Source organism: Borostomias antarcticus, assembly GCF_949987555.1.
Source record: "Borostomias antarcticus genome assembly, chromosome: 15".
In the NCBI taxonomy this organism is placed as follows: Eukaryota; Metazoa; Chordata; class Actinopteri; order Stomiiformes; family Stomiidae; genus Borostomias; species Borostomias antarcticus.
Genome location: NC_140248.1, coordinates 16,001,176 through 16,014,089, shown reverse-complemented (window position 1 = coordinate 16,014,089; position 12,914 = coordinate 16,001,176). Strand labels below are relative to the sequence as shown.

The 12,914-nt window shown below is 42.5% G+C and overlaps 1 protein-coding gene across 1 annotated transcript in view; it reads left to right on the top strand.

Annotated features, from left to right (window-relative positions):
- Positions 1 to 2,766, top strand: part of zbtb20 (zinc finger and BTB domain containing 20) — a gene marked incomplete at its 3' end in the record, with an annotated part of 24,443 nt that extends 21,677 nt beyond the window's left edge. Inside the window, exons 4-5 of the mRNA XM_084449544.1 lie at positions 1 to 1,488; positions 2,240 to 2,766. The exon at positions 1 to 1,488 is cut by the window's left edge and continues 69 nt beyond it. Of these exons, the coding sequence (XP_084305670.1) occupies positions 1 to 1,488; positions 2,240 to 2,766 (2,015 nt within the window). The remainder of the gene's footprint in view (positions 1,489 to 2,239) is intronic.
- Positions 2,767 to 12,914: the final 10,148 nt, after the last annotated feature.

Here is a 12,914-nt window from a genome sequence, read left to right as displayed (position 1 = left end):
TACTTGAGACCCTCAATGAGCAGCGAAACCGCGGGCACTTCTGTGACGTGACTGTTCGGATCCATGGAAGCATGCTGCGAGCTCATCGCTGCGTGCTGGCGGCTGGGAGCCCCTTCTTTCAGGACAAGCTGCTCTTGGGCTACAGCGACATTGAGATTCCCTCCGTGGTCTCTGTGCAGTCCATCCAGAAGCTGATTGACTTCATGTACAGCGGCGTCCTGCGCGTGTCCCAGTCGGAGGCCCTGCAGATCCTCACCGCTGCTAGCATCCTGCAGATCAAGACCGTTATCGATGAGTGCACTCGCATCGTGTCCCAGAACGTGGGCCTGCCCGGCCCGGGGGGCTTCCCGGTCATCCCCGTCGACTCCGGGCAGGACACCCCGAGAGGCACGCCCGAGTCGGGCACCTCGGGTCCCAGCAGCGACGCGGAGTCCGGGTACATGCAGGCCTCGTCCCAGCAGAGCCTGGAGCGGGCGTACCCCTCCCTGTACTCCTACCCGGCCCACTCGCTGCAGAACGGCACGCGCGAGCGCTCCCACTACGCCGGCGGCATGGCCCCCAGCTACGACCCGGCGCTGGCCTTGCAGAAGGACCCGCACGGCCAGGACCCCCCCTGGATCACCCGCATCCACGAGAGGTCCCAGCAGATGGAGCGCTTCCTGTCCACCCCCGAGACCACCCACTGCCGCAAGCAGCCCCGACCGGTACGCATTCAGACGGGCGGCGTGCACATCAAGCAGGAGGCCGAGGACGAGTACGGCGGCTGCTTCGGGGGCCTGGAGGACTGCGCCGAGGACACGGACCACACCGAGGGCGTGGAGAGCGAGCCCAAGGGCGAGAGCTTCGACTCGGGCGTGAGCTCGTCCATCGGCACGGAGCCGGACCCCGCGGAGCAGCAGCAGTACCTGGTGGGCTTCGGGCGGGAGGGTGGCGGCGACGGGCCCCAGGGCGAGGCCGGGGGCGGAGCCATGCACATCGAGGTGGACGACTCGTCCCCGGAGCACATCCACGACACGGACGACGGAGCGGCGGCCCACAACAGCGACGGCGCCATGCAGCCGCTGCTCAACCCCATGGCGTCCCAGGCCTTGGCGGCCGCCCCTCACTACATGCGCCAGGCCGAGTCGCACGGCGGCGGCCTGAGGATGCCGCTCACGCTGACCAGCAACACCCCGGTCATGGGCTCCGCCGGCAACTCCTACCTGCCCACGCTATTCGCCACGCAGTCCGCCAGCGCCAACAAGCCCTTTCTGTTCAGCCTCCCCCAGCCCCTGGGGGGTCAGCCGCCCCAGTTCGTGGCCGTGCCGCCCCCCAACATGGCGCCGTTCCCCGGAGGGCTGACCGTGGCGCAGGCCACCGCGCAGCAGCAGCAGGCCGGGGCGGGGTCAGGGCTCGGCCAGGGGGAGAAGAAGCCCTACGAGTGCACTCTCTGCAGTAAGACCTTTACGGCCAAACAGAACTACGTCAAACACATGTTTGTCCACACCGGTGAGTACCGCTCTCCTCACGTCTGAATGGGTCTGATAGGAATCTGTACTGATCCATTTTCTGTTCATTCTGTTGGTCGAGTTGTGAATGGTGAACGGCACATCTTTCTACAAATGACTGAAATATATATTCACATCCTGTCTATGTATTTGTTGGGACAAGAAGGGAAATATTGTGCTTATTGAAATGAACACAGACAAATAAGGTTAAGTGACCCCATCAACAGTATCTTCCGAGCAGTCATGATACGTCAGAGTTTGCAAATGAATGCAGTGTTGTGATGAGCTCTACCACCACAATAGGATTCTCAAAATCCTGGTGAACTGTTCAAGGCTGGAGAAGCTGAAAGGCTTTGTCGTAGTTTCCTCCATTCTCTATCTAGACCCATTAGGTTTAAAGCTGCCATAGATAACATTCTTATGTAGACAAATATTAAAATAAAAAAATAAAACATCTACACAGCCTTTAGAAAGGTACAGAGTAAAAGTATTGCTCCCCCCTTCCCCAAAAAATATTTATTATCTATTTCCCATTTAAAAAATGTTGACACGTCCGAAATGAGTGCTGTGTTTATCATGTTGTGTTTTAGTCTGGAATGTCTGAGGTTTGGTCCCCACCTCTAACAACAGTATATAACTTCATATCTCTGTTGGAGCGATCAGGAGTCCTAATACTACACACATACAAGTGTTACATACAGCACCTTTAATGTTCTTCTCAGTCCTAACACCTGCCCCTTGTGTGCATCCAGGTGAGAAGCCTCACCAGTGCAGCATCTGCTGGCGCTCCTTCTCCCTGAAGGATTACTTAATCAAACACATGGTGACCCACACGGGCGTGCGCGCCTACCAGTGCAGCATCTGCAACAAGCGCTTCACCCAGAAGAGCTCCCTCAACGTGCACATGCGTCTCCACCGCGGGGAGAAGTCCTACGAGTGCTACATCTGCAAGAAGAAGTTCTCCCACAAGACCCTGCTGGAGAGACACATGGCCCTGCACAGCACCGGGGGAGCCGTGGCAGGCCTGCCGGGGCCCGGGGGGCCCATCTCCATCCCCCTGCCCTTGGCCGTCCCCGAGCCCGGCGCTGGAGTGGTGGCCCTGGCCATGCCCATGGGCGGGGGCGCCGGGGTAGGGGGCGGGGTCGGAACGGGAGTGGGCGTGGCCGCGGAGGCAAGCTGCCAAGAAGGGACCACCTACGTGTGCTCCGTCTGCCCGGCCAAGTTCGACCAAATTGAGCACTTCAATGACCACATGCGAATGCATGTCTCCGATGGATAAGTACAAATAGATACACTTCTTTTAAAAAGAATTAATAAGAAAATGGCACTAGATTTTTTGGGGGGAGGGGGGGGGGCATGAAGAGTAATGAGTATAGACACTGGCACATTGAGTTTCCCTGAAAAGAGGTGTTTTTTGTTATTCTAAAAGAAAAAAGATGGTGGCCTTAAGGCTTTGTAGTTTGATATTGATCCACTGGATGGATCCGAACTACAGGCCTCTAAATGTATGCTTTCCTAAAATACTGATTTATGTGTTGAACACTACCGAAAGGCCTACGAGAGAAATACACACACACACACACACACACACACACACACACACACACTCAACAAACTCACACACCTATATAAAATACAGATATATGTTTGTATGAGTATATGTGTTTTATGAGTGTACTGTGTGTACAGTATGTACTTGTGTGAGTGTATTTTGTGACGGTTGTGTGTGTGTGTGTGTGTGTGTGTGTGTGTGTGTGTCTGTGTGTGTGTGTGTGTGTGTGTGTGTGTGTGTGCACGCAAACATTGCCATGAAATTTCTAACATGGTAGATGTGAATCCATACTGACCGATTTGGACACTATAAGCGTCCAAGCTTACTGTGGTATAATTTTCAACAACAACAATAACAACAATGGAAAAACATCTGACTTGGGCTTAATATTCCCTCTAAAAGATATTGATGGTCACAAGATTGCCTTCTTATGTAGGATAAGAAAAGGAGAGTAATTCGTTTGACACTGGGCTTTTATTTATTGTTACGGTATTGAGGGATTACAATGCAGCTGTTGTCGAGGTACAAGTTGATTTTAATAATTTTACTGAAATGTAACTTCCTGTGAGTGGCTATAAGAGTGATTATTTAGCATTATGTTTTAGCAATGTTGTCCATGCATTTTGATGGTTCAGGTTAAGTTTACGAAAATTAGAGTTTGTTGATGCGACAGTATTTGAGCTAAAATGTAATATTGTTTGGAGTTTATTTTCTTTGCATACACTGCCACTAATACCCTACAAGACTGTTAAGGCTATTAGACCTATTCCATTTCAAAATGTGAGACAACAAAAGACAGATAAATTTTTTTCTGAATTGATCAGCTTACAGAATTTGTGGTTTTTGGAAAAGGATTTGACAGGAACAGTTTTGGCAGACTTGAGTATGCGACCGTACTCACTTGCCATCACACTTGCTGCTCTACAACTAGCACCCGACTGTTATCAGCTGTAGATCACACACGATTTGTCACTATCAATGTTATTGTCAGCTTATATAATCATTATTCGATAATGTAATAGTCTATCGAGGATTGTAGACAGCTGTTGATTTGGATTACTGGTAAATAGAGAATAATTTTCATTGAACTTGAACTTGTATGGGATAAATACAATACCTATCAACCCAGAGTGTGTGTACAGCCTGTCTACCACAGCTACAGCACAGCCATCTGAGCGGTGGAGAGGACTAAAATGCACTATTCCTGATAAGTTAGCTCCACCTGGTGGCGGAAATGGCATGCAGCGTTTGGACATGGCGTACAGACAGGTGGTGGGGGGAGCAGAACAGTGAGAGTTAGTTCAGTTCAGTCATTATTTCACACACCACAACTTGCAGATTGACTTTCCAGACAATAGTATACATTCCTGATTTCTCGGAAACCTATAGACACAGTGTGTAAAGATTTGGAAGTAGGGGGAGAGGGTTGTTACTCACATGTCACGTCACTCAAATGCTCTGCTCCGATATTTGACTAGTTGTACATGATTTTTATCCAAAATAAGACACATCTGCCTGCAATTGCGAGCAAAAGATTTTGCTCATTCATTTGAGTAGACGAACCTTCAGTAGTTGTATCGGTGAGAGTAACAAACCATAATTACAGTACAGTCTGAAAACAATAGTTGTAGATTCAAAAAACAAAGTGCTACTTTGCACATTTTCTTCGAATGCCTGTGCTTAATATTGAATTGTTTTACTTAAGAAATGAACTTCTATGATTTTCTTTTTTCATTTAAAAAATCTTTCTTAAAAGCTTGATAAGAGGACTGCATTATTTTCTTGCATATATGTTGCACTGCTTAAACCGATAAGTGCACTACTGTTACCAGAGATATTATAGTTTTAGAGAAGAATCATTTTTTATCTATTTGGTTGTAGAGTTCACATGTATTAGAATAGTTTTATTTCCATAAGGTAATTCAATGTTTCTTGGCTTTTGTTATGGCTTGCAAATATGTTTGTACTTGTGCTGTGTCTGTGCAAGCGTTTATTTTTATTTAAATCCGAACCATCGTGTGAGCTCGTCTCTGTTTTTACCGTTTTAATGTATTCTTTTCAGGAGTTTCTCCCCTAACAACAGTTATCGCATTACATACATTAAAAACAGATGCTGAATTTTCATATAAAAGCATTCATGCCAAACTAAATCCAAAAAAGGAAAAAAAAAACATTTTCTAGTGTGTGTGGACATAATGATGTGTGTTTTAGAACAAGTTTCTTTGGGAATTAGGGTGGGAGATTGTACACAGCCTATTTGCTATCTGTAAATTGTACACAAGTGTGTGTCCCTTCCCTAGTGTGTTTATGTGTGTGTGAACGTCTCTGTGTGATATACAGTATAATCAAGCTGTTACTATCCCAAGTGGAGGTAGAATATCTGTACTGCAGGGCTTCCGTTGCAATATGCAGTGCAGGTACTATGAGCAACAGCTTTTCTAACCTTGGGCTGATAAACAAAATTTGTAAATTCTCTGGCAACTGTAGATCAAATATTGATGAATCCATTGCCCCAAATGTCAGACCTATGTGCTGTTTAGTGTAGCCTATATGCTTCCCTTGCTGTATCTAAACATCTTATTTCTGTTTGAGTAGATTACCTGATGATGTCATACCATCAGTGTCACAGAAATAGGTCAGCACTGTGAAAGGTGTCCCACTACTAAAAAAAAAAAGAAGGAAAGTGTAAAGACTGTAAGTGGATATTAATGCAGAAATCCCAAAGCTGTTATTTCCGTTATTCAGAGGCAAGAAACATCATAATACAATGCAACCCACAGTACTTGAGGTCCCATCTGGTTGTTGAAGGTTGTTGAGCAAAGGGAAAACTAATTGTGCAACTAGTGACTGGGCATGTCTCACTAGTGACTGGGCATGTCTCACTAGTGACTGGGCATGTCTCACTAGTGACTGGGCATGTCTCACTAGTGACTGGGCATGTCTCACTAGTGACTGGGCATGTCTCACTAGTGACTGGGCATGTCTCTGATGTACTCTGCTGCAGGTGTCTCCCACACTGAAGGTGCTGTACCGGTTAGGAAAATGGCTCTTATCTGTAGCTTGTGTTACCATCAGTGGATGTCAGTAGATGCTGCCTGCAGGATTGTCATGATACAGTTCATAGAGGGTCGTTCCTGTTGTTGCTTGCATTATCTGAGAAAACGCTTATCGGATACAGAATGTAAAAAAAAGAAAAAAAACTGCTAAGATCTATTTTTGCAGTAGGCGATAGTTGTGGCATTCTGTTGCTGTTGTCTGCTCAATGTGATGATAAAGAAATCCTGAACCAGCTTGACTAAACAGAGCAGTACATAGCGTTCACCAAGTTAGTCCAATTAAATACAGTCAGAACAATGATGACCTGAATTAACCTGTATTTTGTGTGATACATATATGAAATGCACTATCGACCGTAGCTAGATGTTTTTTCTCAAGATAATTTGTTGATGTCATTGGAAGAACCGTCAAATAAGTAGCTTAATGTTGGTTTAGAGATCCTTGAGGATTGGATATGGAAAGTTATATTGAAGATCACCAGTATCACATGAAGCTGAGGCAGGCGTTCACTCTCCTCCACTGCCAGATCACCCACCACTCACACGTTACACACATTTACATTTCATGCAGAACAATTACATTTTCAGCAGCATATTATAGATTGATCTGATGTAACTTTTTTCTTTCACTTTTTTCTTTCACTGCAAAATCATTTTGCTTAATTTGCAGTCCCTGGCACACTTAGCTGTCTGTTCTTTTAATCCTTCCTTTACTACTGCTATGGTTTGATTCTGATGTTGCTACTACATATACCAGTATAGAATAGACACAAGTAGATAGACTTGAGTAAGCAGCTCCTCGTTTGATGTTTTAACAGTCTTCTTCATGTTGTTCATGTTTTGTTTATTTCAGTGTACTAAGAAGACCATATCTTTTCATGGTTAGTCTTGCAGTTTATTATTTGCAGTTTATTTCAGGACTCTGGTCCTTTTGTTCCTGTGACCATTCATTGTGTTATTGTACGTAGTTATTAGTGAATGGGCAAAGGAGAGACAGCCATTGAGTGATATGTCACAGTTTGCCATACGTGCAAATGTACTGTTTGGACTTGAAATCTCTATTTCAATGCAAGGTATAAGATGAGAACATTTGGAAAACATGCTGGTGTACTGAGCGGCCTAATATGGTCATGAAGGAAGGAAATATGGTGATGTTGTGGATGGGGGCGTATCTGTTGAACTCCTACTTTACTGCTATGTCCTTATATTTAGATTTGGAATTTCCATTCACTCATATAATAACTCACAGAGAAATGAGCAGTGACCCTTAATAACCCCGTCATAGCATTATGCTTGTACGTTAGTCAATACAGTTTTTGTCCGACGACTTCGTTTGTAATGGAATCTAGCAAATATATATACCAGGCTTGTAAACAGATAACACATATAACAGAAACATTGAGATAGTTTGATACAGAAATAACTGCAGCTTGAATATGCTTTGTGGGATTTAAGGAATATGCCTAACAAGTGCCTATTTGTATATTATTATACTGAATCTTCATAATTTTTCTCCTACAGTACATTTTGCAAATATATACAGTGTATGCACATGGTCTATAGACAGATAATGATCATATTTATACAACTACTGCTATGATAAATGTCGGTCATAAAACAGTACATCCTATTAGAGCCCTTTAAAACAGTCATATTCTATTTTATTCATGAAGGATACATCTGCATCTTCTTCATTTCTGCTGTCATAGTTTTGTGTAATCAATCCATAGGAGAAAACAGTTGCGATTAATCACCATTATAGACATGAGATATTTTTTACCTATAGCCCTATCTGCATGAAACCATAAGTAGGTATGCAATATGATATTGTAGCATTTGGTGGGTACTGGCCTTAAGACACCAGGTCACTGTAGGCACATCTGCTCTGCTAGACCCGTTGGCACAGCCCTCCTGGCTGGACAGATAGCTGCCTTATGTCGGCCAGAGTTGCTACAACAAAGTCCCTATCAACCAAGCACCGTCTCTGCCATACGACAGCGCTCATCCTGCTAAGACTTAGCCTTAGTTTTGAAGCACACTAAACTGTAAGCATTTCTAGACAACCAGAACTGCCTTTCCACTGCCAAACTCAACGGATCAACTGACCTATTTGAGACAAACACAGCAGTCAGTATACTGCCAATTTAATGTAGTTTTGGTTCCAGAATCACTGTCCGTTCCCTCCTCACAGAGTACTGGACGCTCGATCTTTCTTGCATTCTTGAAGTATGTTGACCTCTCCTTGCGGTAGCTCATATTGCTTTATACATGTACTACTTGCTTTTTGTGTTGATTGCATTGGAAATGAGATTTGCTGCTCCCTTCCAGCTGGATCACTTGACACAACACATCAGCACGCGGAAACGCGATCATGGTGTCTGACTGGTGACCTTTCAACCCCACCTGAACAGGCCAATGGCCCGGTGCGTAGGGAGACACGGCGGTTCACTCACAGCTCTATTGAAAGTATCCTTGTAAAGCAGACCTGCCAGGTCGTCACCATTCAGCTAATTAGTAGTATGAAGAGTAAGATATTTCCTTTGGAGGTGACTACGCTGAATTGCATGTGTTGAAGAGGTCAGTTGGTCTTGCACTAGCTTGGGCTTTGCTCTACCCTTGTTCATTTAAATATGGTCAGGGTTTAAAGGACATTCTAAATAGGTCTGTCCTCCCCAATTGAAGGGCATCTTTGTTAAGAAATGGAAAGTATACGTTTTGATTAGGACCCAGTTTGTGCAGCATAGACAGTCACCCAATATGCACATTCCTGTGATGTTCAGAACATTCCTACACCTAGTCTGGCTTTACTGTGTATAACTTAATATAACTCCATAGCATAACAAACTATGTGATCCCTTTAGCCTGACAAAGACAATTTCCACAATTTTGACTGGTTGGCTGGTGTAACTAAAGTTAAATTGGATAAACTCACTTCTCAGTTGAAATGCTGATGACCCATGGAATCGCTAGCTTTCCTGTGGTTTCTGTGGGGTGGGTACGTGTGCTTGTTATCGGTACTGTCCGGGTTCAAGCCCGGTGAAGTGTCAGGCCTGGTTGAGGGGCTTGTGGATTGGGTAAACGCAGCGCAGTGCCAGCCCGTAAGACTGGGTAGTAATGTTATCTGGCAGATAACTTTAATCTCAGTGTTACTGTTCAGCCCAAGCTGGGGCCCCAGCTCAGAGAATTAGTCATGATTTTGATATTGCTATTGGAGGGTTATTTCATCAGATCATATTTTTAGAACAACATGATTAAGATTAAAAATTTGGAAAATCAAAAATAGAACTTCCTTCAATGTTTCAGACTCTGTGGAATTGATGAAGCTTCCAATGTTCTATAATGCTGTATAACTGACACTCATACGGATGACCGATGCTGTACGCTATGTTGGCTAGGGCTCTCAGAATAAGCACCCTGACAGTACTTTACATGGCACCTTGGGTAATGGTCCTTTGGCTTGTCTCTAGTGCTTCTCTAGTGCCCAGGAAGAATCCCTGTCTGTGGTGAGAAAAAAACAACATCCATTGTGACAGCAATGGTTTCTCCAAGTCCCTCTTCTACCAGATAGGTTTGGTACACAAATGGGCAAACATTTGGGTATACTGTACTCTTCTTCTACATCTGGATGGGGATCCGTTGCATTCTTTTTTGGAAGGGTTGGTGGTTGTAATTACATTAGTCTGTTGTGAGAAGGAGCCATGCATTAGAAGATGACATCGTTTGTTTTTGTAAACACCAAAGAATGGTAAAAATACACCAGTGTCTGAAAAACACAACAACACCTTTGTGGAAGTGATAAGATACCAAGATACAAGTTCCTATAAACCTGTATGTGTTCAAATCTGGCTAGATGGCTACACAGTATATTTCTTTTCATATTGAAGGCAGGGTGCTTATGAAAATGCTTCAGCGTGTAGTCCTCTGGTCACTATTGATAGACTGTAGTTCAGTAGTTGTGTTCATTTGCCGATAGTCGACCAAAATAGCTTTTATAAGAAATCGCGTAAAAAAAAGAAAAATAAACCTGAAACATAGTCGCTGTTATTTAAAACTATAGCATGTATAAGATTGTTAATGTTGCATTGTTCCTCTGCTTAAAGGTAATACTCAATATTTGTTTTCTACACACACACACACACACACACACATACACACACACACACACACACACACCAGACATACACACACACACACACACACACACACTTAACCAATCAATTTCGACCTTCCCAATGTGCACTTGATTATGTTTGATCTGTTCGTCTTTCTTTAATCCATATGTTGATTATTCCAGTTTTCAGTAGATTTTTATGAACGATCTTTAATTTTAGTTTTTAACTTTCTTATTAATAAAATGCACTGGATTGGTGATAGAGTGATACTAAATTTATGTGCCATGCACAATTAATCATTTAGCCTGACTGATATCCAACAGCCTATTACTAAAATGTTATTCCAACACAGCAGAAGATACATAATTAATTAATTTTATTTGTTTCATACTTTGAGATGGACCAAGATGTAAAATACATTTGCACATACTTGTTTATTGGTTTTGCAATATGTTTATGCCGTTGTTTAAAGGAACAGAACATACAACTCTCAGCTCATCAAGTTAAAACAAAGAGGATTAAATGTAATTGATCCCACAATCAGATATTGCTAACCTCCCTATAGATCCCATATTCAGCTGTCAATTTATCTCCAATAATGGCTAAAACAATCAAACAATATGACAATATTCCTATTAGTGGAGTTGTATTAAAATCCTAATGATGTGGACCAAATTTTTTATCAGTCAGTTTCATACATGATGAAGATTATTACATGATAATATATATTTTTGTAATATGAATTGTTCATATCAAAGCAGAATGTAAACCCCTTGGCAAATATGTTTTGGCAACATTTCATTACTATTTAGGCAAGTTTTGCTATAATGTTTCTTCTTGCTGGGTGTTAAAAATTGGAAATAGGATTAGTTATGATTCTGGTGAGGTTTCTTACTATGGTTAAATTAAGATGAAGTGTCTTCAAGCCTTAGATATTGTACAATCCATTCAGTGACAGAAATCAAGATATTTTGCTCTCGTCTGTCTGTTGATTTATGTTACAGAAAGCTTTGGTTTGAAACAGACTTTCAAGCTTTTTGCTGCCATATATTGTGTAGGTGGTATGAAAAAATGCACTTGGGTTGATCTATGAGTTGTGCTCATGTATAGCTACATATATTTAAGTAAGGATCCTTTGTTAGACTTTACTGCCTGCTTTGGCACTCTATTCCTTCATGTTCTTCAACCTCCTTAAATATCACAGTTCTGAACCTGGCAGAAGTGGGCTGTTGTACAGTAGTAAAGGTAGTTAACGTCACAACAAAGCAACCCTGAATTATATGCTGCAGTGATGTTTTATTTTTCAGTTTGTCTTTTTTATGTATGCTCCAAATTAGTTTGTACCTTTATTATTGTTCTGAAACAATATTGTTTGAATTGTAATGACTGCTGTTTTGAAATAGGGGATAAGGGTTTTTTAAAGTATGTGCAAGGAGGTTTTATACTTTAACTTGTCAAACACTGGACTGGGGTGAGTTTTCCAACATTTCCAAGTTGAGAGCTTCAAATATGAGACGTGAACCACCTGCACAGACTATAGCCTTATCACAGTCATTACTGAGAGAGGGAGCAGATCCACCCTGCTGGAAAAGGAATGGTTCCTAACATGGCTACACTTCTCTGATCAGTAAAGGAATGGTTCCTAACATGGCTACACTTTTCTGATCAGTAAAGGAATGGTTCCTAACATGGCTACACTTCTCTGATCAGTAAAGGAATGGTTCCTAACATGGCTACACTTTTCTGATCAGTAAAGGAATGGTTCCTAACATGGCTACACTTCTCTGATCAGTAAAGGAATGGTTACTATGGCTACACTTCTCTGATCAGTAAAGGAATGGTTACTATGGCTACACTTCTCTGATCATTAAAGCCGCCTTTAAAGGGAGGGACTCCAATAAATAATTTCATGTCTTCCCACTTAGGCTGTAAAGTCATGCAGACAGTTATAAGTCCATATTTGGATGAATTAACTCGTTTCCACAGCCTCTGGCTAGTGTAGAGAAGGTGATTTGGACCATACATGAGGTGGAATTGCTTGAGACTTATGACTCAGACAAGACGGGTGTCCTCTTGTTCTAATGGTAGACATTTGGGCTAGATGAGGAATTGAGAAGGACCTAAGAAAGGGGGAAATAAAACATTGTTTATCCAGTAAACATTCCCTTTAATTGCAATTGGAAATCATAATTGTGCTGATTTATTTCAAACATATTGATTTTCCTGGCAAAATACCTGACCTGGTCTCAATACTAATCTTAATACTAAAGTGATTTCAAAATTCCCTTAGGAGACAATGTTCTCATGAGTATACTGAAAAAACAAAAGGGATACCACTTAATAGCAATTCAATTATTAAATTAAACCACTTGTATGTGTTGTCTTATAAGTCAACCAAATATGAGGGTTGAGCCCTGTTATGGCCCTCTCTATGTCAGCTACCACTTCTCAAACCAGAAAAGAGATTTGCACTAAACTTATTTTGGTCTTCATTTATGAAAAGCAATACAATACAGATCAGTTGACACATTTTGAAAGCCTGAGTTTCTGAAATCAGAGTGTAATACACAGGATCATGCTGTATAAACGGTGATATTTGGAAAGTTTGTGTTTGAATAATCATGAGTAAAGGTACAGAATGGAAGTATGTTGTCTTTTAGACGCACATTATGAACTTGGACACGCACATTATTTTTTGTTTTGTTTT